General features: G+C 32.5%; 1 protein-coding gene and 1 long non-coding RNA gene across 2 annotated transcripts; one reads left to right on the forward strand and one right to left on the reverse strand.

Moving 5' to 3' along the window:
* Positions 1-577: 577 nt before the first annotated feature.
* LOC110924656 (cardosin-F) lies at positions 578-27,368 on the reverse strand. The gene is made up of 14 exons (XM_022168648.2): positions 27,300-27,368; positions 24,424-24,819; positions 24,155-24,215; positions 18,215-18,309; positions 18,007-18,119; positions 17,706-17,874; positions 3,425-3,464; positions 3,276-3,340; positions 2,987-3,100; positions 2,832-2,896; positions 1,914-2,082; positions 1,720-1,833; positions 915-1,003; positions 578-810 (listed from the first exon to the last, which is right to left on the reverse strand). Exons 2-14 carry the CDS (start codon positions 24,796-24,798, stop codon positions 726-728), a joined length of 1,554 nt encoding a protein of 517 aa, XP_022024340.1. The 5' UTR covers positions 24,799-24,819; positions 27,300-27,368; the 3' UTR covers positions 578-725.
* LOC110921575 lies at positions 12,527-15,444 on the forward strand. Its single transcript, XR_002582465.2, has 5 exons — positions 12,527-12,982; positions 14,183-14,439; positions 14,531-14,922; positions 14,994-15,086; positions 15,247-15,444. It is a non-coding gene; the product is annotated as an uncharacterized LOC110921575 (long non-coding RNA).
* Positions 27,369-27,832: the final 464 nt, after the last annotated feature.

Here is a 27,832-nt window from a genome sequence, read left to right on the forward strand (position 1 = left end):
AAAGGTGATGTTTCTCTCAAAGCTTTAACCCTTGAGCTTTAAAGGTAGCTACACTTTAACTTCAAAGATTTTGCTATTTGACCAAACGATATTTAGGTTCTGAATGATAATGATTGACCTAAACGAACCAATATTAAGGGGGAATGGTTTTAATTGACCAAGAATGACTAATGTTAGCCATGATTGACCAATGTTGACAAATCGTGATCAAGTATAGATGAGTAACAACCGACCAAGTATAGTTATGATTCCCAAAGTTTAGTTGCAACTAACCTACATTTTATAACCCGTTGACGATCCTTCCAAACCACTGACCATAGTTCGCCTACGGATTGCGGGTGGCAAAGTTAAATATCACTTGCAGTTCGTTGGTAATTATGGTCGGATTACGGATGAGCTTTAAAAATTTTACTTTTTCTTATAGGTCCATTTAACGAATCGGATCTACGAATCCACTACATGTACTATGTGCAGTGCTTGTATGTGCGGTGCTTGTATGTGCGGAATCCATACAAACACAAACGACGAATACACACATTATTGTACGTTTAACATGGAGGAGGCAGGGAGAAAGAGATAACGAAACCCACATTTAAACCCATAGTCTCGTTATTAATTCTTTTTAGCACAAAATATTAAACATATCAACTTGTTTTTTAAGTACGAACAAAGAAGCATGGTTCACACAATCTAATGCTCTTAAGGGTAAGATATAAACTTCTCATTTACGCAGCTTCTGCAAATCCAACTCTAAGATTGTCATAATCAAATACAGTGTGATAACGACGCATAAAAACATCACCCATTTTCCTGCATCAAGAAATAAATGTTAAACTTGAGTTCGAAAGGGTTTAGATTATCCAAAATTAGAAGTGGAATCCTCCATTTGGATGGATCACAAAATGCACACGTACCAAAGTGGGCCATCGGGTTGAGGAATATCCAAAGGAACGAAACCACTAAAACATTGTACATCAGCGCCCTTGCCAGTCTTAACTATGTACTGCAAAACAATTGCGAGCGTGTTTAAGAAGTTTAAATAATAGCCAAAGTAATACAAAAAAACTGTCTTCTACCGAGTTCCAGCAAGTGACAGATATATAGGGATATTCATGGTTCGGTGTGAAAGAATGAGATCATTCATCGGTTTGGTTTTCAAGTCAGTTGTTTAAAATATTTTACTAACGATTGCTTTATGGTTTATACTAATTCGGCCTTTATTTATGTTATGTTGAACTCTACACATGATTGAGTTTTGCTGAACAACACAAAGGGAGTTGCTCTTCTACGTTTTAACGGTTTTAGTATTTTGGCTTCTGTTTAATTATCGTATTTTATGAAACGTTTCTAGGGGCAAATTCATGATATACCCCTCTAAATCTTGAATAATTAAATATTTTCCAAATGAAGGTTGAAGAACAACTACGTTTTGAGAAAATGTGTAATTGTTCAACTTTAGAGGGCATTAGAAATTCTCCCATAGTCCCATTTTTTATTTTTGTAAAGTCAAAACAAACCCCACACTATGAAATCAACCCATAAGGACAAACCGTTGGTAAAAGTTTTGTATGGTTCGGTGTTTGGTTTTAGCGGTTTTGTTTTTGTTTATGATGGTGACAGACCATTGTTAATGGTTCAACTTACGGTTTAAACTAAAAACCGTCAAAACCAGATTGTGAGCACCCCTACTCAGAGATAACAAATAAAGGTAGAAATTACATCATCAGGAGAAAGCTTAAATTCTTTGCCACCAATAATGAACGAAATGGTAGGCATTGAAGGAAGTCTTGCGCAGTCGACCGCAGGCTCTTCCATTGGCAGCAAGGTACATATCTACAACATTGGACCCCTCATAAAATCAACAGAATGATTTAAGCCAAATTGTATTAAAAGTAATGAAAATAGAAACTCACGGTGGTTGCAAATTTTGTAACGATTTGTTTTGTCTGGTTTATCGGCACTGTGTCATGAAGAAACCCAAGAATCAACTTACAGATAGTACACGTTGGAGGGGTAAGTTGACTAATTTCTAATGCAGCTGATCCATCATCACTCCTATCTACAACACTTGCAATGCCAGTGCTGCATATCGCGTAATTAAGATCAACAGAATAACACATCAAGTTGTTAAAAGTGTACATGGTATGGAACTGTTGATGTACTATTCCAATAGTGATACCCTATTTAGATATAGATCTTATATAATAATACAACTTGGGTTTTTCAACAGACACCCAAGTTCAATCCTAACTTGTATGACTTTGGTGAATTAGGCAATGATGGATAGAGTCTAACCTCCTTACAAAGGTGCCAAACTCTATCCTGAGCCCACACGGGTTTCATCCCATCGTGTGTTACGCAGAACTGTGTTACGCCAGAGAGTTCTGCTCTTGTGGTGGCATAACGACTGTGAATGGCAGCCGGTGGTATGGTTTCCCGAGGGAAAACCCAGGCCAAACTTTGAAGCCATGGTGGGCCCAATTAAGACAACATAGCCGCATTCGTGGGCATTTGTGGGATTATGCATCGTGGGTGCACAGTCCGGAAGCTCAAGAACCCGGCCCTCTCTCTTCCTTATTTCTCAATTGCGGCTATCAAGAGCCTCCTCAAGTAAGAACTATCTCTCTCTCTCTCTCCCTCTCTAATGGCATTGGACAACCTAGGGTCAATGACGCACCCTAGACAAGTATAAGCAAGCCCGAGTTGTATGATTTTATGAAAAGTTAAGTATGTTAATCAGGCTCAAAATGAAGTAAATTAAGAAAGAGAAAAGGAAAAGATTGTCATCATGCATAAGTTAATCAAACAAAAGAAGGAGATACGAATCTAACCTAACTTGAAGATCTTCATTCCTAGGACAAAGTGCAATAATGGGGCATATCATCTTTGGATCAATCTATTTTCATGAAAAATAAGAGAGGATGTAAGTAGATCAACTAATAGAATCCCAACCTACTTAAATCCTAGTGTATAGAAAGTTGTTTACCCCAAATGCAAGCATATCAAATATCATGTTAGTAGTTGCTTCTACCACACTCTTGCAATACACATTGATAAGTCCAGTTGCCCCAATGGCACGATTTATTAGTGTGATCACACTCTGAAATTAAAGACAACCAGCACACTTAACCAAGTGTTATACGATCACCACCTACTTTCAAGAATTTTTGAATACTAACTAATGGATCATCAACATCATTCCAATCAACATTTGATAAACAATCAAATTTACTCTTTTAGTAAAATAGAATACAAAGAAAATGAATTGTACAAACCGTTGGGCCTGCTATGAATGAAGTTCCCGAATCTGCAATTGCCGAACATCCACTCTTACAAACCCCTACAAGAAAACATGGCAAATCATTCAAGTTTGAAGAACGAAGATTCAACTTATAGTTGATTCTAACACCTTACAATTGCATACCTGTAGGTTTTCCACCAATAAGTACTCCATCGATATCAAACTAGCAAGGAATGAAACAACAAAGAGAATTAGAATAGATATGTATATTTTTTATTGCTAATGTATGTAGTGTAAACCAATATCTAATATATATAATGTAATCCATATACACACATAGAGAGATATTTTATGATTTCATTTACATCTAACAATGGGTAGAGTAATATGTTTTTAACGTAGCACCACAATTACACATGTAATAAGTTAAAAGTTTAACTTATTACACATGTAATAAGTTAAATATAATAAGTTAAAAAATCCAAGTTATAGTTCTCAAATTTTATATGTAGTAATATATTTATATATTTCTAATTGCAATCTATGTTTATTTAACAATGCTAAAGAACATTTAATGAGCTTATTACATTTTGACGAATTAGCATTTTTCCAAAATAGAACTTTTTCAATTCATGATCTGCTCTACGAAGGGAAAAGTGAAGTCTCATTTGATTGCTATTTAAGATAGACACTTTCTAATTTTCATGTCCGTCTATCAATCAAGGAAACAGTTTAATTGTCATTTTTCAACTGTATGATACTTTCGAATTTGAATATTCTTCTTAGCCGATCGATTGGCTTGAATCTCTCTTTCTTTTGAATCGTAACCTACTATTAGTGCATGCCTAAAACTAAACTAAGGGACATCCTTGAGGACTAGGATGATCATATAGGTAAATCCCCGCTAACTTACAAATCTAACTACCTGAAAGGGTCTTAAATGTGATTCAGTAGAATTGGGTGGCTTATCTGAAAAACTCAACGACTTCCAGGCCTCCAAGATTTGCCGAAGGAGACATGATGACAATATAATGACTGATTTATGACTTTGCGATCTCAGAGCAGCATAAGACAATTATAGCTCTTTTTTCGCCTTCTCAATCTCATCTCAAGTCAGGGTTCAGTTGCACTAAGATAGAAAGATTTGTCTTTTTTTTCATGTCTTTATCCAGTCGAGCTTGTCTCAAGACTAAATCGAATCTAACTAACTAACATTCTTCATCAAGCTGTCAGTTTCCTTCCTCGCCTAAAGTAGCCTAAAGTATATGATGCGGTTGTAATGGGACTCAAGTTGTAAAACACACTTAGTCTTCTATGTTCGATAGATTGGTCAAGAAGTCAAGATGAATATAGCTTCTTACGGATTCATTTATATCCGTAAAGGTTATCTAAATTGAAAAGAAAAAAAAGAATAGTCTAACTTCACCTATGTCCTAAATATCAAAGTTGGATGATTAGTGACATTTATCAGTTTCTTGTCATTTCTAGCCTTCATCAAGATAGAAAGAAAGGATCCCTCCTTACTACCATCCATTTTTCTAAGACTACGATCGATAGACGAATGCGCCCCGTGATAAAGAGAAACTTCCTAGTCCTAGAGTCTTGTAACTCGCTTTGTCTTGAAACTCAGTGCTGAAAGCCAAATCAGCTAAGGAAGCTCAATCAGTTGAAAGATATAACAGTAGTTGCTCTCCTAGCTGCACATTCATCTTGCTCTCTTGCTCCACTTTCACTACCCTTGACTATAGCATCAAAGCTTGGAGATTCCTGAATAGCCTTCTACTTTCCTTCATTTTCATAAGAATGGTGATGCATTTGTTTCACCTTATCTATATTTTCTTGGCATGGCACTGCATTTGATTCTTTGGGAAGAATGACATCAAGTACGTATAGCTCTTCATTAGAAAGCATTTTCAATCTATTTACTATAGATTTTGCTGACCCAATAATGTGACTGGCATTTTTATATCATTTTAGATCTCTGTTTCAAACATGAAGGTCTCTGCACAACTTTCTGTTCAGTAGGTTGAGTAAGGGTTTGGCTATGATTCGGGCACTTGACAGTTGAATACCTCAATTCTTTGCCAGCTAAATCATTTCAAAGGTTTCCATTCCAAGGTTAATCCACCTTTCTAGCTAGAAAGTAGTCAAGAATAAAGTAAACCTCTACGCAATCTACCACCCTAACTAAACTACTAAGAGCGGATAAGGCTACAGGGTGTCAGCACCCACTCCTGGCCAAAAGCATGCTAAGAACGATGCTTACTCCTTCAATAGCAGATTCAATAGCAAATAAAAGAAGCGCTACCACGAAGACTAGTCGCACTGGTCGACAGGAAGAGCTCAAATTAGTAAACGGAAAAGAAGATGCAAAAGCTTGTACTTACTCGCAAAAACACTTTCTTTTCTGTTTTGGTACTTGTACTCTACGTAAGTCTCATTAGTTAATAGTAGAGCTCAGCTGGACTAAGCGAGGCAGTACTCTGAGTCATATCCAACACTAGTAGCATTAGTTCCCCTCTCACCAAACCTTTCGAACTTGTGCGGGTCAATTGTGACAACTTTTGGCAATTGATACCCAATTGAAACAAAAAAAAAACTTTTAAAAATTAATGTAACAGAATTTATATATGTCACGTTAAAGTTCATTTATAGGACATACCTTGACGACTGTATGTGTTAGTAGATTATAGTGTATTTTGTTCAACTAGTCTAATACGCGTGTCTATTCAAGTACATTAGATGAGTTTTTTTAAGAACACATTTTTTATTACTAAGTATATAACATTATATTTAGTTAGCTTCTCTATACACAGAATTCTAACATATTTTATGCAGAACACTATATATTGCGAAAAACTGCCGAACAAAATGGATCGCTCATTTTTATCAAAGCTAAGAACTAAAAAGGTGTTATAAAGTTAAGAACTAAAAATGTGTTATAAATGTAATGTTTGTTGTTTCTCACTTTGGAACTCAAAAAAGTGAGATGTTTTCGCTAATTATATAACCTATACACATACAGGTTAACTTATCTAGACAAATGTAAGCTATGTGTAAATAAATATACAAATGTAAAAACATATGAAAAAAATAGTTTGATAGTTTTTTATTTACATAATATACACATATTAATGCAAGACCAGTGAATTTGAAAATATATGAACAATTAATAAAATATAACTGATTTAAAGTTTCTTTTTGTTCTCTCAAAAGTTTAGTTTAGTGTAAAAGTTTAGTTTAGTGTTCTGTAATGATTTTCGTCAGGTGTGTGAGTGTGTGTGTATATATATATATATAGGGTAGAGATTCCTGTAAAAAATACCTTTTTCATGAGAAGTGTGACATGTATACATCATGTCCTTGGGCATGAATGTATGTATAAAGACTAGTCAATCAAACAGGGGCGGATGTATCATATGAGAAGGGGTAGCCTCCGCTACCCTTTGGCACTCCGGTGGTAGTGTAAATTTTGGAAAAATTTGACCTTTTTTTAACGTTTTTTCGATTTTGTTACCCCTTTCGTTTAAGACGTTACCCCGATGAAGGTTTTCTAGATCTGCCACTGCAATCAAACCTGCCAATAACCCTTTTGTGTGACTGGAACGTAACACTAGTACACAAGTAACCATTAGACGGGGTTCAATTTTGTTTTTAGACGCGGTAATGCACATAACCCCGTCTAAAAATCAGGATCCTAACAAAATATCCTTTAAACACTAATAAAATTGAGTCTTTTGATACGAACCCCGACTTAAAATATGCTTACATAGCTTTAGACGGTGTTTTACAAACCCTGACTTAAAATATAATTTAACACTAATAAAAATCACGTCTTTTGACACGAACCCCGACTTAAAATATGCTTACATAGCTTTAGACGGTGTTTACAAACCCCTGACTTAAAATATAATTAAAAAACCCATTAGAGATATATATTATTTGATTTTTTTAAGTATATGGATAGAGATAAAAAACCATGTTTCCTAGTTGTAGTAAGTTTGTAATTAATTAGGATAGTAGCTTAGGTTTATAAATATGCAAGGTTGAGTTTTGAATAAGAAAAAAAGTTTGTTTCCTTTTGGTGCTATAACGTTTATTCTCTTTGTTCAAAGGCTGTAAGCAAGAGTATAATTGGAGTTGTGCGTCACTTGTGTAAACGACCTCAGGTTTAACAATCATCTCCATCAAAATTCTACATTTTTTAACCCATCATTGATAACCATCAAGAGTTAAAAGGTTAGTAATTTTGTAATGATATTAATATCCTGTTTAATTGTAGAATCATAGTAATATATTTTTTCTTGCTTTTACAAAATTATTATACATGTGTTTTATGTGGTGGATGATGGATCTACATTGATGTGATATAACTGTTTTATTGACATCTGTTATGATTTTACTTCAATTCCTATTGTCAAATGCACAATAGCCATACGTAACAAAATATCAATAATATTGATAACAATAATACTTATTATTATTATTTTTACAGAAAGGCCTGATAATAAATAACTATAACACGTGATAAAATTTCTATTTGTCACAGCCGACATTTTCCCATTAAAAATACGACCTCATCTTTGTATTTAACTGTAGACCCTTATATGCTAGAGGACAAAAAAAAATACAACCTCAAAAGAATATTATAAATTATAAATAATCTTTTGTTCACACAGTTTGTAACCAATTTGACTTTGCTACCATATATGAATTGGGTACCCTCCTGGGTTTTCGTGATCCAACTGTCATTTTGTTATCTACCAACATCAGATGTCGGTGTCAATGTTAATCTATATTTATTTATTTATTTATTATTATTATTATTATTATTATTATTATTATTATTATTATTATTATTATTATTATTATTATTATTATTATTAGTATCATCATCATCAATGTAGATAAGCCCAAACTTTTATTTATTTTATCTAAAAACGACATTATCTTTTAGTGGTAGGATAAGACTTAGAGACCATTAGGTCTTGGATTCGATCAAATTTCATAGACAATTCATAAAATCGAAAAATATGCAAGTTATTTATTAGTTTTTGGTCGAAACATATATAAACTTTTGTTTCTACTAGTCGTTTATTTGTATGTATGTATGTGTTTGTTTTTATATTTTGGATGGACACATGTTTTAAAAAGTAGCAACAACTGAAATTTTAATTTCCGAACTAAAATCACTTAGTCACTGCTAATTTAATAAAAATTTAAAACTAAAAGTGGTTGAAACAAAAATTGGCCACTCGATTTATTTGTAAATTTTAATTTCAGATGGATCGTGACGATTGGATGTACAAACAAAGTCCTGTTAGTGCAAATTATATAATGGGTGTTCAAAGTTTTCTTAAGGCCGCCGAAGCTCATCGGGTTCGGGTGAATGCCGAAGATCAGCTCATTTTTTGTCCTTGTGCATCGTGTAAAAATTTTCAGAAACATGATATTAAAGAAATAAAGTTTCATTTGTTGAGAGATGGTTTTGTGCCTGGATATACTTGTTGGTCAAAGCATGGGGAATCGCTTTCAAATCGTGGCACGTCGTCGTTCAATGAAGACAACGATCAAACATATAACAACGAACAAGATACTGATCAAGAAAATGACACTTTAAATGAAGACAATGACAACTTCAATGAAATGTATGATGATTTAGAGACTAATGTTGGTGATAATGGGCAAGAAAAATTAAGGAAATTACTTGAAGATGAGTTAAAACCATTATATGTGGGTTGTAATAAATATTCCAAACTTCGTGCGGTTTTAAGGTTGTCTATCTTGAAGTCAACACATGGGTGGAGCGATAAGAGTTTCACAGATCTATTAGTGCTATTAAATGACATGCTTCCGGAAGGTAACGAGTTACCACTTTCGTCATACCAAGCAAAAAAAATGATGTGCCCAATGGGATTGGAAGTTGAAAGAATACATGCATGTCCAAATGACTGTATGTTATATAGAAATGAGTTCAAAAATCATCATAAATGTCTTAAGTGTAATGCATCTAGGTATAAGCGTAAAAGTGAAACAGATGAAGTTGACGATGATGTGACGAAAAATGGACCACCGGCTAAAATGTTGTGGTATCTCCCGATTATACCGAGACTGAAACGGTTATTTGCAAACGAAAAAGAAGCAAAATTGTTACGTTGGCATTCAGATGACCGTATAAATGATGGAAAATTAAGACATGTGGCAGATTCACCCCAATGGAGAACTATTAATAATAGGTATCCAGAATTTGGCAAAGAGATTAGAAACATACGATTTGGACTTAGCTCAGACGGGATCAACCCTTTCGGAAACATGAGCAGTCGCCACAGTACATGGCCGGTTCTTCTTTGCATCTACAACCTTCCACCGTGGTTATGCATGAAAAAAAAATACATAATGATGTCGTTGTTGATTCAGGGTCCGAAACAACCTGGTAATGACATTGATGTTTATTTGGCTCCATTGATAGATGACCTTAAAACCCTATGGAGTCCAGGTGTCAACGTGTATGATTCTTATAAGAAAGAATATTTTGATTTGCATGCCATGATTTTTTGCACCATAAGTGATTTTCCAGCATACGGTAATTTGTCAGGATATAGTACCAAAGGTAAACTTGCTTGTCCTGTTTGTGAAGATGACACGAGTTCAATGTGGTTAAATAACTGCAAAAAAACCGTATACATGGGCCATCGAAGATTCCTTCCAATCAATCACCTTTACCGGAACAAAGCTCTAGAGTTTGATGGAAAACCAGAGCACGGAAAAGTAAGGAAACAATTTGATGCGTTCTCAAAAGTCAGAAATTTAAACGTCGAGTTGGGGAAAAAATCTCGTTTGGAGCCAGGCATTTGGAAAAAAAAGTCTATCTTTTGGGATTTGCCTTACTGGAAGCATTTACAAGTTAGACATTGCTTAGATGTTATGCATATCGAGAAAAATGTATGTGAGAGTTTGCTTGGCTTGTTGTTAAACATTCCCGGGAAAACTAAAGACGGGATCAATATCCGTAAAGATATGCAAGAAATGGGAATACGTGAAGGGCTCCATCCTGTTGCGCAACCTAAGGGTTTTTTTCTGCCACCGGCATGCTATACAATGTCAACAAAGGAAAAAAAAATGTTTTGTGAATGTTTACACGGTATTAAAGTTCCATCCAACTATTCTGCAAACATAAAAAGGTTGGTGTCATTGAAAGACTATAAATTGCTTGGTATGAAGTCTCATGATTGTCATGTTTTGATGACACATATGATTCCTATTGCAATCCGTGGATCGTTACCGGAAAAGATCCGACATACAATCACAAAACTTTGTCTGTTCTTCAACACGATTCATTCGAAAATAATAAATCCTCAGTCACTAGAAAGTTTGCAAACAGAAATTATCGTCACACTCTGTGAACTTGAGATGTATTTTCCACCATCCTTTTTTGATGTGATGGTTCACCTGGTGATCCATATCGTAAGAGAAATTCAGTCTTGCGGTCCTGTGTTTCTACGCTACATGTACCCCTTTGAAAGATACATGGGTTTCTTAAAAGGTTATGTAAAAAATCGTAATCGGCCCGAGGGTAGTATTGTTGAAGGATATACTTCTGAAGAAGTGAATGAGTTTTGCACAGGTATGATATCATAACGTTTACAATATTTTAGTTTTGTTAAAATTAATTATAATGCAATGCTTAACTTATTCACAGGTTATTTGGATGGTGTCAAAAGTATTGGTGTTCCTCAATCTCGTCACTCAGGTAGACTTCAAGGGAAAGGGGTTATTGGTATGAAAACAATAACCCCAAGTTACGATTCTTTACAACTTGCGCATTTTGTTGTCTTACAACACATGACATGTATTGCTCCTTACGTTAATGAACACAAGGAAATATTACAATCGACATACCGGGGCAGGACAACATATTGGTATGATAAAAAGCATAATGAAGAGTTTGCTAGCTGGTTGAAGAGTAAGGTAACGGAAAATGGCCAAGATAATCTTGATATGACTGTGAAGAAGTTGGGCAAGGGTCCAAATTTTAAAGTAACATCTTATCAAGGGTACGACATTAACGGTTATACGTTTTATACCAAAGATCAAGATGAGAAAAGTACAATGCAGAATAGTGGAGTTACAGTAGTAGCCACATCGACCCAATACGAAAGGACGAATCGTGACATACTCATAAATATCGCTAAAGACTCTTATTACGGTGTCATACAAGAAATTTGGGAATTGGATTATGGTTTCACCGCTGAAACCATACCTCTGTTCAAATGTAAGTGGGTGAATAATCAAAGAGGCGTAACAGTGGACAAATATGGTTTTACACTTGTGGATCGTAACACAAATGGCTATGCATCTGAACCATTTGTTCTAGCAAAACTAGTAACACAAGTATTTTTTGTCAATGATCCGAGCAAACCAAAATGGGATATCGTACTGCAGGGTAAACGACGTATACTAGGTGTAGATAATGTCATCGACGAGGAAGAATACAACCAGTTTGACGACCTACCACCATTTTCTGTCGGTATTCAACCAGTGAATGATGCAGTTAATGATTCTGCTACATATAAAAGAACAGACCACTACGAAGGGATGTACGTTGACGAACCACTCTTAAACAAAAGAAAAAGGTTGATTTAAATTATTACATATTTTTTCTAATTTAAACTTATGATATATATCAACTTATTAATACTTTTATTTTTGCAGGACTTCCCGATCACGATAATTATTCGGTTGTGGAAACTATTTTCGTATTTCCTTTTTATTTAATATATTTATGTTTTGTTTGATTAAGTGACATGTAAATTTCTTTTAATTAAGCTATCTTTTAATATATTTATGTAGATAATTCAGGAGTCGGTCAAACTATTATAGCAATCTTTTAATATATTTAATATTTTATTTTTCTTAGTTATAATTTTGCTTTTTTTAAATAAAAAAGATGGTTATTTGTATCTTAAATCAAACAACTACTCATAATTATTAATATATTATACATAAAAAAATAAAATTTTGTATGGACTCGTTTAGGCTCACGAGCCTAAACAAGCTTTGTATTTCAGGCTCGAGCTTGGGCTCGATAAAAAACGAGCTCTATTTCAGGCTCGAGCTCGGGCTCGGGCTCGGGCGCGGGCTCGGGCGCGGGCTCGTTAAGGCTCGGCTCGTTCAAGCTTTTAACCGAGCCGTTCACGAGTAGCTCTCGAGCCTCTGGGCTTGTTTACACCCCTACTAATAATCATATGCATAAAAAAATAAAAAAAAATTAAACTTTTTTTAACGGAACATGTTCTACGTTTTAGTTGAAGAAAGACCTTTAACTTATAAACTTAATAATAACATAAAAAACTTTTATAATCATAAAAATAATTCAGATGTTCCTTCAACTTCTCCAACTTTTAGATAACAAAAAATCCAAAGCCCTTTCAAAAACCAAAACCCCTTTGCCTCCATTCAAAACCTAAATCCGCTTTGCAGAAGAAACCGTCGCTCATCTAACCGCCGTCGTCCCCAACGACTGTCGACGCCATCTAACCGCTGTCATCCCCATCGACTGTCGTCATCCCCATCGCTGCAATCCGTCATCCCCACCAAGCTACGCTCTAATCCGCTGTTGTGTCGGCATTCCTCTTTAGGTTGTCATCTCCACCAAGCTCCGCTCCAATCCGCCGTCCCCATCCCCTCCCTCAGTACCAACGCCGGCCCCCTTCCCCTCTCTCAGCACCAACGACTGATTAGGTAAGATTCTTTGTATTTTTGGTTGTATATTAGGGTATATATGATTGTTTGTGGTTCCAAATCATCTTTGATAGCTTGCGAATTGCTGTTTTTGTATGCATGTATATGTATGAATGCTTATATATAATTGATTTAAACAAGTTATTGCACGTGTATGGTTGTGGTCCCGGTGTTGTTTATTATTTTCAATTAATTTGGATATATTAGTCCAATATGGTTGTTTGAGAATCTATTGTTGCACGTTGGTATTATTGTGGGAATAAAACAAACAGAAATGGTATCCGGCTCGGAACCCGGATCCGGATCTGGGTACATGTTAGGTTGCGGGTCGGGTCGGGTAGTGACTTAAATGATGAATGAATTAAGGTGTTGAGGAGCCACTTAGATGATTCTGTTAATTTGTGATGTTTGTGAATTTGTGGTTCATGTGTTCCATACTTCCATTAATTCAGCTCTCACTTAGAGATAATGCTAACTGTCTATGCTTTTGTTTGTTTGATATTTATATTGTCATTTTATATATATAAGATACCAGTAACTAGCCCATCCCCCATCCTTACATTTTAATTTATGATATAAGTTATCTTTTGCAGCTTCTTAATTTTTTAACAATTTTGGTAATGCTTTTTTGATGGTGTTTTAAGGTGATGGAGGTGCACATGTTGTTGCAAGGATTTTAAATGGACAAATGGAAACCGATAATCCCATGTATTTGCTTTAAGTAGGTGTTATGTTTTAGGTTACTTATAAAAGAAAAAAATCTATGGAGTTGTCTAAATTTGTACATTTTTCCCAAGGATTAGTCGATTTTATTTCAAGTACTTTCATTACATTGGTTAAAAAATATAACTTTAATCTTTCCTTATTAACATCACCTTTTGGTTTTTTTATTACAATTTCCGTTTCCTACATTTAATGTAAAATTACGACTTCTCTAAACATTCTGTTGTGACATAAGGTATATAGAACATAGCCTACTATCATTTAACTATCTGTTGTACCCATCAAGCGTAGGTGCGTATATAATTTTTTATAGATTCATGCCCTATATATTGTTATCTTTATTTTTTTTGTTTGAATTATGTTCCTGCCCATATTGTAAGCTCCGCTGCAACGCGCGGGTTTCCCACTAGTATAATAAATCTAAATTCACTCAGATCTCTAACCACATTGGTATTATGGTGGGAATGAAACAAACAGGAATGGTATCCAGCTCGGAACCCGGATCCGGGTCTGCTAAGCGTGGTAGAGGTAAACGCGGTCCTGCTAAGTGCAAGAACCTAAAACCGGAGGACATGTACATTGAGGTGAATCAAAATAATCTACCGATAGGTAAAAAAGGAAGAAGTTTTGATTCTTGGCTTGGACTGGCAGCGAGATCAACTTTTCCAGAATATTGGATCTCGTCAAAGGACTTCGATAAGCAAAAATGGAAAGACTTTTGGTTGTATGTTCAGGTATTTCATTTAAAGTTATGTAAATCTTTTGAAATATAAAATACATGTTAGTTACTTTATATGTTTAACTTTTTTATTTGTACATATTTAGAAAGAGTGGCATCTTGATGACAGTCTCGAGGAAATTACCGTTACAAGAGCTAAAAATATGCGTACGGGTTATATCAGTAAGGATCTTTGGAGGAAATTCCAAAGGACAGGGGAAAATCCTTGTCTCGATAAAACTTTTTTTAATCCAAAGATGTGGGACACTTTCGTTGAAATGAAGAATACGGAGGAAGCTAAAGTATGTGTTACTTATTCTATGTTATTATTATTATTATTATTATTATTATTATTATTATTATTGTCGTAAAAGTACGACAGGTATATATTTTAGATTCACTATTCAAAAAGGGCAACAAGAATCCTAGCCGCTATCTTCTTACAAGTGTGATTGAAAGCGCCTTGCTGCCAATAAAGCCCACATTTGATATGGTTAATGTAAGTTTGTTTTCTATTTCTAGTTTGATTTTCAAAAATTTGAATAAATAATGATTGTTAATTTATTGTAGTGCAATCAACAAGCTGAGACATGGGAATGCGGCTATATACTTCTTCAATCTATGTTCGACTTTGTCAATGTGTATCAAAAGCAATTTCCCAGAGTAAGTCTATTTCTTAATTATTTTTTAGATGTGCATAAGTATATACAAGATAACATGCGCAAAAATGCTCACACACACATACGTGTAGTTATGTGTTGGTAACAATTTGTTCGTTGATGTTAACTAATTTCTAATAATTATAATATTTTCTATTTTTTAGATGTGGAACGACACTAAAGTGGCTACAGATGAAGATATAGAAAAGACGTTGAAGGAATTGATGCCAATTTTATTTGATGGGTTGAGCATTCCTTAGTTTAAATATAGTTTGTTCGGGTTGAATGTGTATTGGGTCACTTTTTACTTGTCCAGATTTGACTACGTTGAATATATAAAAGGATTGATTGGATTTGACGTCTATATTGGAGTGGAGATTATTTTTTTTTACTGCATATTATGTCATTTTTACCTCTCTTTTTTACTACAAATTTTTGTTTTGAAATTTGACAGCACTTACAACATTGGTTATAAGTCGCGGTTCATCCAACACCGACTAAAACCTTTCTTAAAATTGTAAAACGACTTTAAGTCGCGGTTCATCTAACACTGACTAAAAACTTTTCCTAAAATTGTAAAACGACTTTAAGTCGCGGTTCATCTAACACTGACTAAAAACTTTTCCTAAAATTGTAAAACGATTTTAAGTCGCGGTTCATAATGCTGACTAAAAATATATCTGTGAAAGTATGAACATCTTTTTAGTCGCGGTGGTTTATTTTAAGACGGGGTTCAGCAAACCGCGTCTTATAAACAATACATTTTTAGCCACGGCATTTTAAGTCAGGGTTAGAAACCGCGACTAAAAACTATTTTAACCGCGTCTAATGCTCACTTCTGTACTAGTGTAAGTGTGCTTCCCCTTGTAGTGCTTTGGATTTGAACCACCAAACACGATTTCACCACCTTCACTGTCTTCAGATTGTCGATTCAGCCAAAGTGAAAACACATGATGCTTAACTAGATGTAGACATTATGTTTTGGACTTAGGCATGATGTTTTGGTAAGAAAAACAGCAAACATAAAAATTTAAAACACAATACAATGTATTACGGGCATGTAATTTAAAACACAACAAAAATTCACTACTTAACATTCTTGGCATGGTGTTATAAGTTTTAAGCCTAAAATTCATTGCATTGTGTCTTTTATTGTTATGTTTGGTGTTTTTCTTGACAAAACAACCCAAACCATTATAACCAAGTCTAAAATACAATGCCTACATGTCAATCCTTATGCTTTCTCACACTTCTCCCGAAAAGTGTCATTTTTACAGGATCCTAAGACTATATATATAGAGTTTATGCGAGAACAAATTTTAAGAATAGAACTTGAAAACTAGTGTGAACAAAAACAAAATAAACTCAAAATAAATAAATAAGACATAAACAATGAACCCCCACCCCACCACCCGATAACCTAAACCCCTACCCCACCCCTATCCCCCACCCAAGTTAAAATTAAACTCTAAAGCTAAATTCTAAATTAAATGCTAAAAACAATTATTTTTTTAATTTTCATTAAAATTGAGAATTTTAATTAATAAAAAAATTCAAAAAAAAGATTTTTTATTTTAATAAAAGTCTCGATTTTATTGGAAATTAAAAAAAATTGTGTGCTTTTTAAGCTTTTTAAAGTAGTTTTTTTTTGTTCACACTATTTCTCAAAGTACTCAACCTCTAAATAGTGGTTTGTGAATTATCCTCAACATATATATAAGGATTATCAGAAAACTCATTTAAGTGACAAAACAAAAATATATAAAAAAAAACAAACTTATAAAATAAAAAAATAAAAAAACACTAGTATTACAAATGTGTAAAACTACAAAAACACCTAAACCCTCTAACCCCCCCCCCCCACCCCACAATTTAAACCCTCCAAAAACCAAAACCCCGATCCAAAAAAAATAAAAAATAAATAACCCCCACCTAAATACTAAAGCCTAAACCTAACCCCCCCCCCCCCGCCAAATAAATAAATAAATAAATAAAATACCTAACCATCAAATTAAAACCTAAACGTTAAGTCTAGAATGCATGTACAACATAACATATGTTGCACAATTGTAATACTAATTTGTTTTTTTTTTCAAATTTTTTTTATCTTAAAAATGATAGATTTATAGCAAAAAAATGTTAAAAAAAGTTTTATGTGTTTTTAATCTTTTTTTTTTGGATTTTTTTTTCTCACATTTAAGTAGTTTTCACATGATTCTCTCCAAATATACATAAGAAAACATGGTGCGAATATATAGAAAATAACAATACTACAGAAATTAAAAATAATAAAATTCTTGATTATTGTAGAAATTTATAAAATTATAATAAAGTATATAGCAGTCATTTGAATTAATAATGTTGTAACTAGAATTAAACAAAAAAAGACGACAATCAACAATGAGCGTTAAGTCACTCTATACTCTTTTTAAGCGGCCTTAAGTTCATTGTGATTTTGCCACACCATCATCACTGTTGAAATAGTCGTAACTATTGAAATAGTGTGATCAATTATTTTTATCACTTACCTAAACTTTGTATCCAAAGGCTCTCCATATATGTAAATGGGTATGTAAACATATGTGTATGTATGAATGTATGTATAAAGACTAGTCAGTCAAACCTGCCAATAACCCTTTTGTGTGACTGGAACGTAAGTGTGCTTCCCCTTGTAGTGCTTTGGATCAAAACCACCAAACACGATTTCACCACCTTCACTGTCTTCAGACTGGCGATTCAGCCAAAGTGAAAACACATGATGCTTAACTAGATGTTGACTGACAATATTGTCCCTAGAAAACATAAGTGTTTAATTTTTAAATGTCGCATGAGTGGCACCAACCACCAAAGTTGAAAAGTATATATGTTTCCCTTGTTCATATGCTTCAAGATATATAGTCACCAAATATACGCTAATAACATACCACACTGTGATAGCATTGCCAACTGAGTTTTCCTTAAATCCAAGCCCAAGAATACCATCAAACTTCCCCGCCAAAAACGTCACACTGGGATCTTTTGTTACCTCTATAAATTCCTGATTATTTTATGGATCTCGTTTATCATCAACTTCAACCTTTTAAAAAATTGACATCCAATTACAAAACTTGAGGGAAAAGTTTTTAAATTCACCTGATGTTTAACAACCAGATCACCAACTTCTACATTGTCTTTACTAAAGTACCCTGATAATGATCCATTTCCATAATTGATAGCAGCATGTCTCCCTATAAGAATGGAACCAATATGTGTAAGAAACACCATTTCCAAATAGTAAATGTTTGTAGACAACTTGAATACTTATTGGTTTAAGATTTCCATGCAACAATGTGGGTTAACAAAATAACCTAAGGCAATGTAGATTTCAGACATAAAGTCAATGGAACATTCAACAAACTTCAGGCTTATAAAAGAGAATGTTCGGTTGAGGTCTTAATTTAATTGTATGACCATCAGAAATTTAGAAATTTACTACGATTGTCTAATATGGATGAATATGATACTTGCATCGGAAACAAAGACTATGGATAGAAGATAAATGGTTGCAATAGGTGAAGAGGATATACACACAATAACCATACTTTATCACTACAACACCCAACAACAACAACAACAATTCTTGTTTACATATATACTAAATGAATGGGTCTCCAACCGGTGTACTCTTTCAGGTGGTGGTTGGAATAACTACATATAACCAACTTAGTAATATAACTTGGGATATATTTTGCTTAGGGTATAACTATAATTCTACTACTGCTGCTCCGACCACCACCAATACCACCATTAATAATAATAATAATAATAATAATAATAATAATAATAATAATAATAATAATAATAATAATAATAATAATAATAATAATAATAATAATAATAATAATAATAATAATAATAATAATAATAATAATAATAATAATAATAATAATAATAATAATAATAATAATAAATAATAATAATAATAATAATAATAATAATAATAATAATAATAATAATAATAATAATAATAATAATAATAATAATAATAATAATAATAATAATAATAATAATAATAATAATAATAATAATAATAATAATAATAATAATAATAATAATAATAATAATAATAATAATAATAATAATAATAATAATAATAATAATAATAATAATAATAATAATAATAATAATAATAATAATAATAATAATAATAATAATAATAATAATAATAATAATAATAATAATAATAATAATAATAATAATGAGGAGGAGGAGGAGGAAGATAAGTCTAGATTATATATTTTAACACACCCCCAACGTTAGAGTTATATTCTTTGTTGCAAACTTATTCTTTGATGACTTTACATTATAAACTTCGGAGATAATGCTTATTGTATTTTCATTCTTTTATGTGCTGTGAACTAAGGTTTAAATTCTAACCAGTTTTGCATATTGTTGTTGTCCATTGATGTGTTGTTGACTAATCTTCGACACCCAAATTGTTTTTGCAATTTTCTTGTTATCCTTTGGTGTTTTACGGATTAATCTTTGAGTCCCAACCCGGTTTTTAAATCTTTTTACAAACTTGTTTCTCATGTTCTTTCGAACTTGAGGTTGCATCCATTAACTTTTTTATTTTTTTCCATGTATTACCAATCTTGGAGGCTTTGCGTTTGTGTTCTTCAAACTTTGCCGCCATGTAGAATTCCATAACTATAAGTTTTACTCATATAATTGCTATCTTTTTATGGTTTTGTCCTCCATGAATAATGTGTTCTTTTCATCATATATATTTATGGACCTATTAGCTTAGTATCAAGAATAACTTCGCATCTTCATCAATATCATATTTGTTTGGACTAAAATTTAAAGTCCTCTTCTTCATTTATTTTTCTTTTTCTGGTGGAGTTCTAGAACTTCCAATATGCCAAAATAGTTCTTATCTAGTTGGTTTGGCGTTTGTATGTTTCAATGTATATCCTTTTTATTTGTTCCCTCTTTATTTTTGTAAGACTTATTCTTGTTTTAACAAAAAGAATTTTGATCGATTGGTAGATACTTCGCCTGAAAAATTTATTGTTCTTACATTGAGTGTTCAACATAAAATATGTTTCTCGGTTATTCTATTATTAATATGATGGGCAATGATTGTTTTATCCCAGGTGGTTCAAATTTGATTATTACTTGATTTGTTGATATTATTCTCTAAATTATTTTTTTTATTACATTCACTAGGTTGATTAACATAATACTTGATCTAACGACTTTTTTTTGGCTTTGGATTTCCTTGTAGAAAGATGTATATAGAAATTGTTTGTAGAAACATATTGCATAAATATTCTTTGGTTGCGGCCATTGATCTTCTTGGTTTGCTTCTATGTATCTATCGAATATGGATAAACTTACTACTTGTACCATATATCAAGATTATGGATAGAAGATAAACTAAATTGCAACTGGTCAAGAGTAAAAATACACAATAAACATATTTTATTATTATAGCATACAACAAAAATTATTTTTGTTTACATATAAATATAGCTCTATATACTATGAAAGGGTGTGTCTCTAATGATTGAACATTTTATAGTGGTATCTGCAATAATGTTCTATAACTAACATAACAATGGAACTTAGGATATACTTAGCATATAAGTACAATAAAACTAATACTAATAATAACAAGGATAAGTCTACATTATATACTTTAAGATTAATTACAAATTAATCAACTCGTTGGCTTTAGTGGTCATGAAAGGTTGTTAAGTGTTATTAAGGTTGATGATCACCAAAGTGTTGAGCTAAACCGATATTAAAGTATGTTGCTGATGCTGAAAGTCTAGGGGCGTTGAAGTTGACTGCAGAAGTATCATGCATACTGCTGATTTTCAATAGTACTATAGATCTATTCCACCTCAACAGTGTTAGGTAGTGCGCCGACTATTCTCCACTACTGACAATTGTCTTTGATATTGTTGTTGTCCGTGTTGTCGCATGATGTTGTTTTGTCTATTTGTGCTAGCCTATCACTTAACAGGATTATGTTAGTTATTTGTTTTGTTATGATCAATGGTTAGTTTTGTTATGATCAATTGTTAGTGTTGATCTTTCTAGAATAAGTGTTTATTTTAGTACTAGTAAACTACCAACTTTGTTCTGTTGATGAGTTATATAGATATAGCTCATTCTCAATTCTAAATATTGTAATATGAAAGTACTATACATTAGAGTTTGAAGTAATTTGTCTGTTTTTAGTGTTTTTACAAAATACTCAAATCATATAGTTTGATTCGGGCCACTAAAATGTTTGGAAAAAGATAATACGTTAAGATATTCAACAATGATTGGATTGTGTTTATTATATTGTACAAATAATTTTATGTTGGTGACTTAAGAGTTTAAGGGTTACGTTCTAGTTAGTTATATGGTGACTAAGATAATATAGATGAACATATGCATATTTCTTTTACAACTACCTAAGCTAAAAAACAATGACAATTGGTGTATTTGAAGGAAAGACTTTCTAGGATGATTCAGCAAAGTTGTGGAAAACGACTATGAGTAGCCATAAGATGTTAAGGGCATAACTCAAGAAGGAAAATGAATTAGTTCTTGTAAATAAGCAAAATGGTCACTTAAATCTAATCCAATGCGCATATGTTTTAATACGTTTGAAATTGAAAAGATATACGATGTAACATTGTTAAAAGACAGTCTCGAAAGGAATAAAAACATAACCACATATTATATAATATGTTTTATGGTTAAGTTACATGACAAGCTTAAGGAAAGGAAAATGATGGACTTACAAAAGGTTCTAGTAATAAATCAAATCATGTTGTGATTATCATACAAAGAACGGAGTTGTTGATGTATTAGGGATGAAAATTTAATTCATGAAGAACATGTGAAATATGATAACACAGTAATGTTTTGTATGAAGTTAGTCTTCCAAAGAAAGGTTAGGATTCAGTTGATCTATCATAATATGTTTTATATACAACAAGAAAAAGCCACCACAATTATCAACCTAACATCAACCATTTCAAACCAATATATAATAACAAAAAAATGAGTAATTTCTTTGCTTTCAATAGTTATAACTACAACAAGTCATGTTAGTCTTGATATCTAGTAATCGACACACACATTAGTGACTTTATAAACTAATCATTAAGGCATGTTAGTGTCGTTAACACACTACAAGGTCCATTAAGGACCATTGGTGTACTAATCATCAAACAAATTTCCTTAATACCAAAATGACTTGTCATAGCTCAACGTGGCTTTGTGGAATCTAAACTAAGTCATTAACACATGACTAGACCAATTAACATGCATCACTGTACATCCACGATCATAATAGACGTGTAATTTAACACAAAATGGCTTGTTATGACGTGACACGGGTCTGTATAACCTAAAACAAGTCAACAACACATCACATAGACCATTAAAGCCCATGACTATATTGATCGCCATATAGCAAAGATCATAAAAGCCCATTAGTTTTTTTTTATCATCATACTCATGTAATTTAAGTCAAAATAGCTTGTTATAACCTAATGTGACATCATATAACCTAAAAACTCACTAACAAGGCCCGTTAGTATATCGATTATCATAGACATGTCAATTAACACAAAATGGCTTGTTATGGCCTAATGTAAATCCGTATAACCTAAAACAACTCATTAGCAAATGACAAATCTCATTATGATCCATTAGTGTACCCAACATTAGACACATGTAATTAAAAATGGCGTTTTATGACTTAATATAACTCTATATAACCTAAAACAACTTATCAACACATGGCAATGCCTAGTGTCGCCATTAACTTGGGTCATTAGAGTTTCAGCCTAATCCTTAAGACCCTTAAGTATAAGACTTATTATAAGCATGTAATTCAATAGAAAATGTTTGTCATGACCCAATGTTGCTTTGTGTAACCAACACTAAGTCTCTAACAAACGACAAGGCTCATTAACTTCCAAAAAGACTTTTTAATCAGAAGGAATTATCTTTAATCTGTCGGTGATTACCGATAGGGTACAGAGGAAATACCATATGAAGATGATGTCCATAAACTTGTTGGTACTTCCTATATCAAAAGAGCCATCAATCTGCTCATTTTTTGTCACTCAACCCCTTCACTAGATTTCCCTTAATCACCATTGGCGAATCCAGCCCTCGTCGGACCTCCACAACCTAATCCAACTCTCACTTGATCTCTACCGCCTAATTTAGTTGTCGCATGACTGAATTTGTTTCCTTCTTTCACTCATTTACTTTGTGTATGTTTGTGCATTTATAAGTATGTGACTTTTATATGTATGTATATTGATTTTGGGGATTTTGTGATGGATTTTAGATGTAGTGTGAATTATGGTTTCTATCACTTATGACAATTTTATGTATTAGGAAGTTGTATACAGAACTCTATTTTCTTGTGTAGGAACTTGTATATGGAACTCTAATTTGTGTATAGGAACATGTATATGGAACTCTATATCTATATGGAACATGTAAATGGAACTCAAATTATATGTTGTTTTAGTTTTATGGTTGTTGGTACTTGTATGTTTGGTTAATTTGTATGTTTGGTAAATGTTGCATGTTTAATTAAATTGTTTTGTATATGGAAATCTAATTTTACAATTTGGCGCCCGTGTATGTATGTAAACAAGTATTGCATTGTCAAACTTGTGTTTGTATGCTTTGGGATTGTGAAACTTGTGTGTCTATGCTTTGGGATTGTGAAACTTTTATGTTTTAGAACTTGTCTGTGTTTAGACCTATTGTGAATATGATATAACTTATTATCAAGATGAAAATACATGGGAAGGGTATGAGCAGCAAAGGTCAACAACCCTGCTCGATGACGGATTTCTTCGGTACAAGGAGTTATATGGCTGTGCCATCAGTTTTCTTTTTTAGTAATTTCCATGTACAGTTAATAATAAAATAGTATCTTGTAACATTTATAATTATCATGGACTGATTTGACTATTACTCAATATCATGGACTGATCACAGAACTAATTGCAATGATACATTTTTCAAGTTATCATAGTGGGAAATTGGAACACTAACCGTTTGCTTTGTAGGTGCTTGACTGACTTGAGTCGTATTTTGAGTGCATTAAGCATGATACCTGCATGATTAGCACATTAAACTTGTGTTGATATCCTAGATGTAATAATTAGCATATGCATGAATATAGAAGGTCAAAACCAAAATCGCATACACATGTATATTCATTACCTTAACTTTGACAAAAAAAACCATTTCTCTTTGTCTCTACATAATGTTTTTAAAGTATTACGTACAAGTAATTATGTATATACGTATGACTAGCTTACAGAAGTTGTGCATTCGGACGACGGTATCCACAAGTTAGCACTACCAGTATCAAAGATGACTTTAAACTTCTGAGGTGGGGTGCCAATACCAATCTCACCGAAGTATTGGGCATCCATATAGTTGTTCAATGATATGATACTAGACTCTTGGTGATCACCAAGTTTGCTCACACTTTGTCTATACATCCTAATAGCGGTCTTTAAATAATCGCCCTCATGCAACCCGAGGTTGGAAGCAACACTATTTTTTTCATCAAATTTCTCTTTTTTCAGCTCGATTCTAATTAGCCCATCATTCGATGTTGAAAATATTGGAGCAGAAAGCAAGGTCGATAAGAGAAAGAAAGTTGATATTGTGTCCAATTTAGTTCCCATGTTATTGACCTACAAGTTAATCTGCGATTAAAATATCATTAGTCGAGTAATTAAGAAGCAAACAAAATGATAAATACCGTTGTTACAAAAACCATATCAAGGATATATATATAAGAAGGGTATGGACAATATATAAACCATTGTTAAAATATTGCTAATTGAAATTTATCGTTGTTACAAATACATATCAAGGATATATATATATATATATATATATATATATATATATATATATATATAGGGGAAGGTTCATTTGAGAAGAAATTTAATGTGAGAAGAAAAAGAAGAAAGGGCATAATGGTAAAACATTAAATAGTTTATAACTCCTCCCATTAATTATGTTATCTCTCATTAAAAAAAACAAAAAAAAAAACATTTTATCCTACACATTTCAAAATTTATCCTACGTATATCTTACACTTACCGAAATTTACCCTACGCATATATAAATTTATCATACACATTTAAGAATTTATCCTACACATACTAAAATTTATCCTTCACATACTAAAATTTATCCTACACATGTCGAAAATTGTCATTCACCCTAAATTATTTTATCTTGAAAGAGTATATTTAAAATGGGAGTTACAAGTTTAATAAATTAGCTAATTAATTACAATTAGAAATTTACCTATATGCCCTTATTAATAACATTAAATACACATATTAAATGAACTAAAATGGAGCATTTCTATTGGTTTAAAACTTATTCTTTTTATTCTTACAAAAATTTTCTTCTCATTTGAACCTTCCACTATATATATATATATATATATATATATATATATATATATATATATATATATATATATATAGGGTAAGGATAGTGTAAAAAGGGCCTAAAGTGTGAGAAGTGTAAGAAGTTTATTAAAACACTATATATAATACTATATAACACCATATAAACACCGTATAACAATATGTAATACCATATAATATCATATAACACTATGTAACACTATATATCATTATATAACAAATATAACACTATACATCTATCATAGACATGCTATCAGACAAACTATAGTGTTATATTTGTTATATAATGATATATAGTGTTACATAGTGTTATATGGTATTATATGGTGTTACATATTGTTATACGGTATTTATATGGTGTTATATAGTATTATATATAGTGTTATAATACACTTCTCACACTTCTTACACTTTGAGCACTTTTTACAGGATCCTCTACCTATATATATATATATATATATATATATATATATATATAGGAGATTGATCCGTTAGAAACCACCCTTTATTATGAGAACCGTGAGAATTAATGTGAACACAACCAAAAATAACTAAAAAAAATCTAAAAACACACAAAAAAAATTATTTTTTTAATATTGTTTTATAAAAAGTCGCTAATTTTCTTCAAAAAAAAATTATATATATATATAAAAGGGTATGGACAATAAATATAAACCATTGTTGGACTATTGTAAATTGACATTTAAAACGGTATACTTTAAATATGAGGTGTTCTGGTTTAACATGTATTTTTTCCCCCAAATTTCTGGCGTTTATTTTGTGCAATGTTAGAGGATATCCGATAAGAAGAACAAAAGGCAAAAAACAAATATGTCTAGTCATCACAGAAACACTCATCCTTAAAAAAGGGGTCACTAATTTTTTTTTTTTTTTTTTTGAACGGCAAATTTGGATCACTGACGGACCACTAGAGTATCATCGTGCCACCAGCGGAACCACCCGATCATATCCATCTCCACTAGGCATAAAGCCTATACACCAATTCAGGAGAAAACCCAATAAATATGCGAAAAACCCCCTTATGAGAATCGAACCCAGGACCTATTGGTCCAAAGTCTTATCTCACCCCCAAGATACCACTAGGCTAATGGCAAAATAATATTCATGATCAGCTCCTAATTAGTCACAAAATGAGATTTCCATTTAGATTTTTGTCACCACAATTTTGGTCGCAAAGGCTATTTGGAGCCGCATATACCTAGTTTTCTGATAGTAAATAATTACAATATTCCCCCAAACCCGTATCAAGGTTTTACACATTTCATGCTCGTTTTATTGCTTGACACGGACTGATTCCGAATGCGCTCAAGAAATTGAAGTAACTCGGCAAATTTTCGTTCACATGAAAGTTGAAAACTTGAACGTATTTTGGGTTCTTAGAAATTCGAAAGAATAAACAAAACTCAAACAGGTTGCATGCAACCTCTAGCAGTGGCGGACATAAGGCTTACTGGGGGGCAACCTCCGCTACGACTTGGCGTGGAAAAATTTGGAAAAATTAGTGTAAATTTTGGAAAAATTTGACGTTTTTTCGATTACGTTACGACTTATTTATAAAACGTTACGGCTTAGTTTCGTTTCTAGATCCGCCACTGACCTCTAGAACTTCTAATGGCAAGAAATATATATTGAACAATGAAAAAAATAAATCGTGAACAAATTTACTGGATTTAGTGGCTAAGTAACATGATACACTGCAAGAAATTTAGGGTTCATACCGGTGAGCTGCTGATCAATGCTGAAATATATACATTCAGATAAAAATATAGAGTGAATTTTATATATAGCGTGCAAGGTGTAACATCTTTCAATTCTAATGGTTACAGTTACTGGGTTACGTGACGTCTAATCTGGTGATTCCCTGAAACATACCTATGATGTGGTATAACCAACCTTGAAAATTGTATTTAAATACGATTAATTAAAAAAAAAAGTTTCAATTGAAAGGTGAGTCCCAAATGTCACCATACTTCATACCTTCATACCCATGTTACAAAAGATTATATTCTAGAAATATGATTATTAAGAATACCACCTAACTTGTATAAAGTTGTTCTTGTGATTATGATAATCTATATAGACAAGTTTTTTTAGTTGTAATTAAAATATAATATCGTTTGTAATTAAAATTGAGAAGAAAAAAAAGCAACAAGCATGATGGCTATTGTATTTTTGTAACTTTTATTCTAAACACCTAAAAGATATATATATTTTTTTTCAAAAGTGGGGCCATTTGATGTGGTTAAATCTA

Source organism: Helianthus annuus, chromosome 17, assembly GCF_002127325.2.
Source record: "Helianthus annuus cultivar XRQ/B chromosome 17, HanXRQr2.0-SUNRISE, whole genome shotgun sequence".
NCBI classification, from domain to species: domain Eukaryota; kingdom Viridiplantae; phylum Streptophyta; class Magnoliopsida; order Asterales; family Asteraceae; genus Helianthus; species Helianthus annuus.

What these genes read in the sequence shown, in the direction of transcription:
- LOC110924656 (XM_022168648.2), bottom strand. Translation starts at nt 24,798, where the DNA reads ATGGGAACTAAATTGGACACAATATCAACTTTCTTTCTCTTATCGACC. An exon ending in CGTCCGAATGCACAACTTCT is followed by an intron (nt 24,216 to 24,423) that starts GTAAGCTAGTCA and finishes CTAATCATGCAG; the next exon opens with GTATCATGCTTAATGCACTC. An exon ending in TATTGGTGGAAAACCTACAG is followed by an intron (nt 3,341 to 3,424) that starts GTATGCAATTGT and finishes GTTTTCTTGTAG; the next exon opens with GGGTTTGTAAGAGTGGATGT.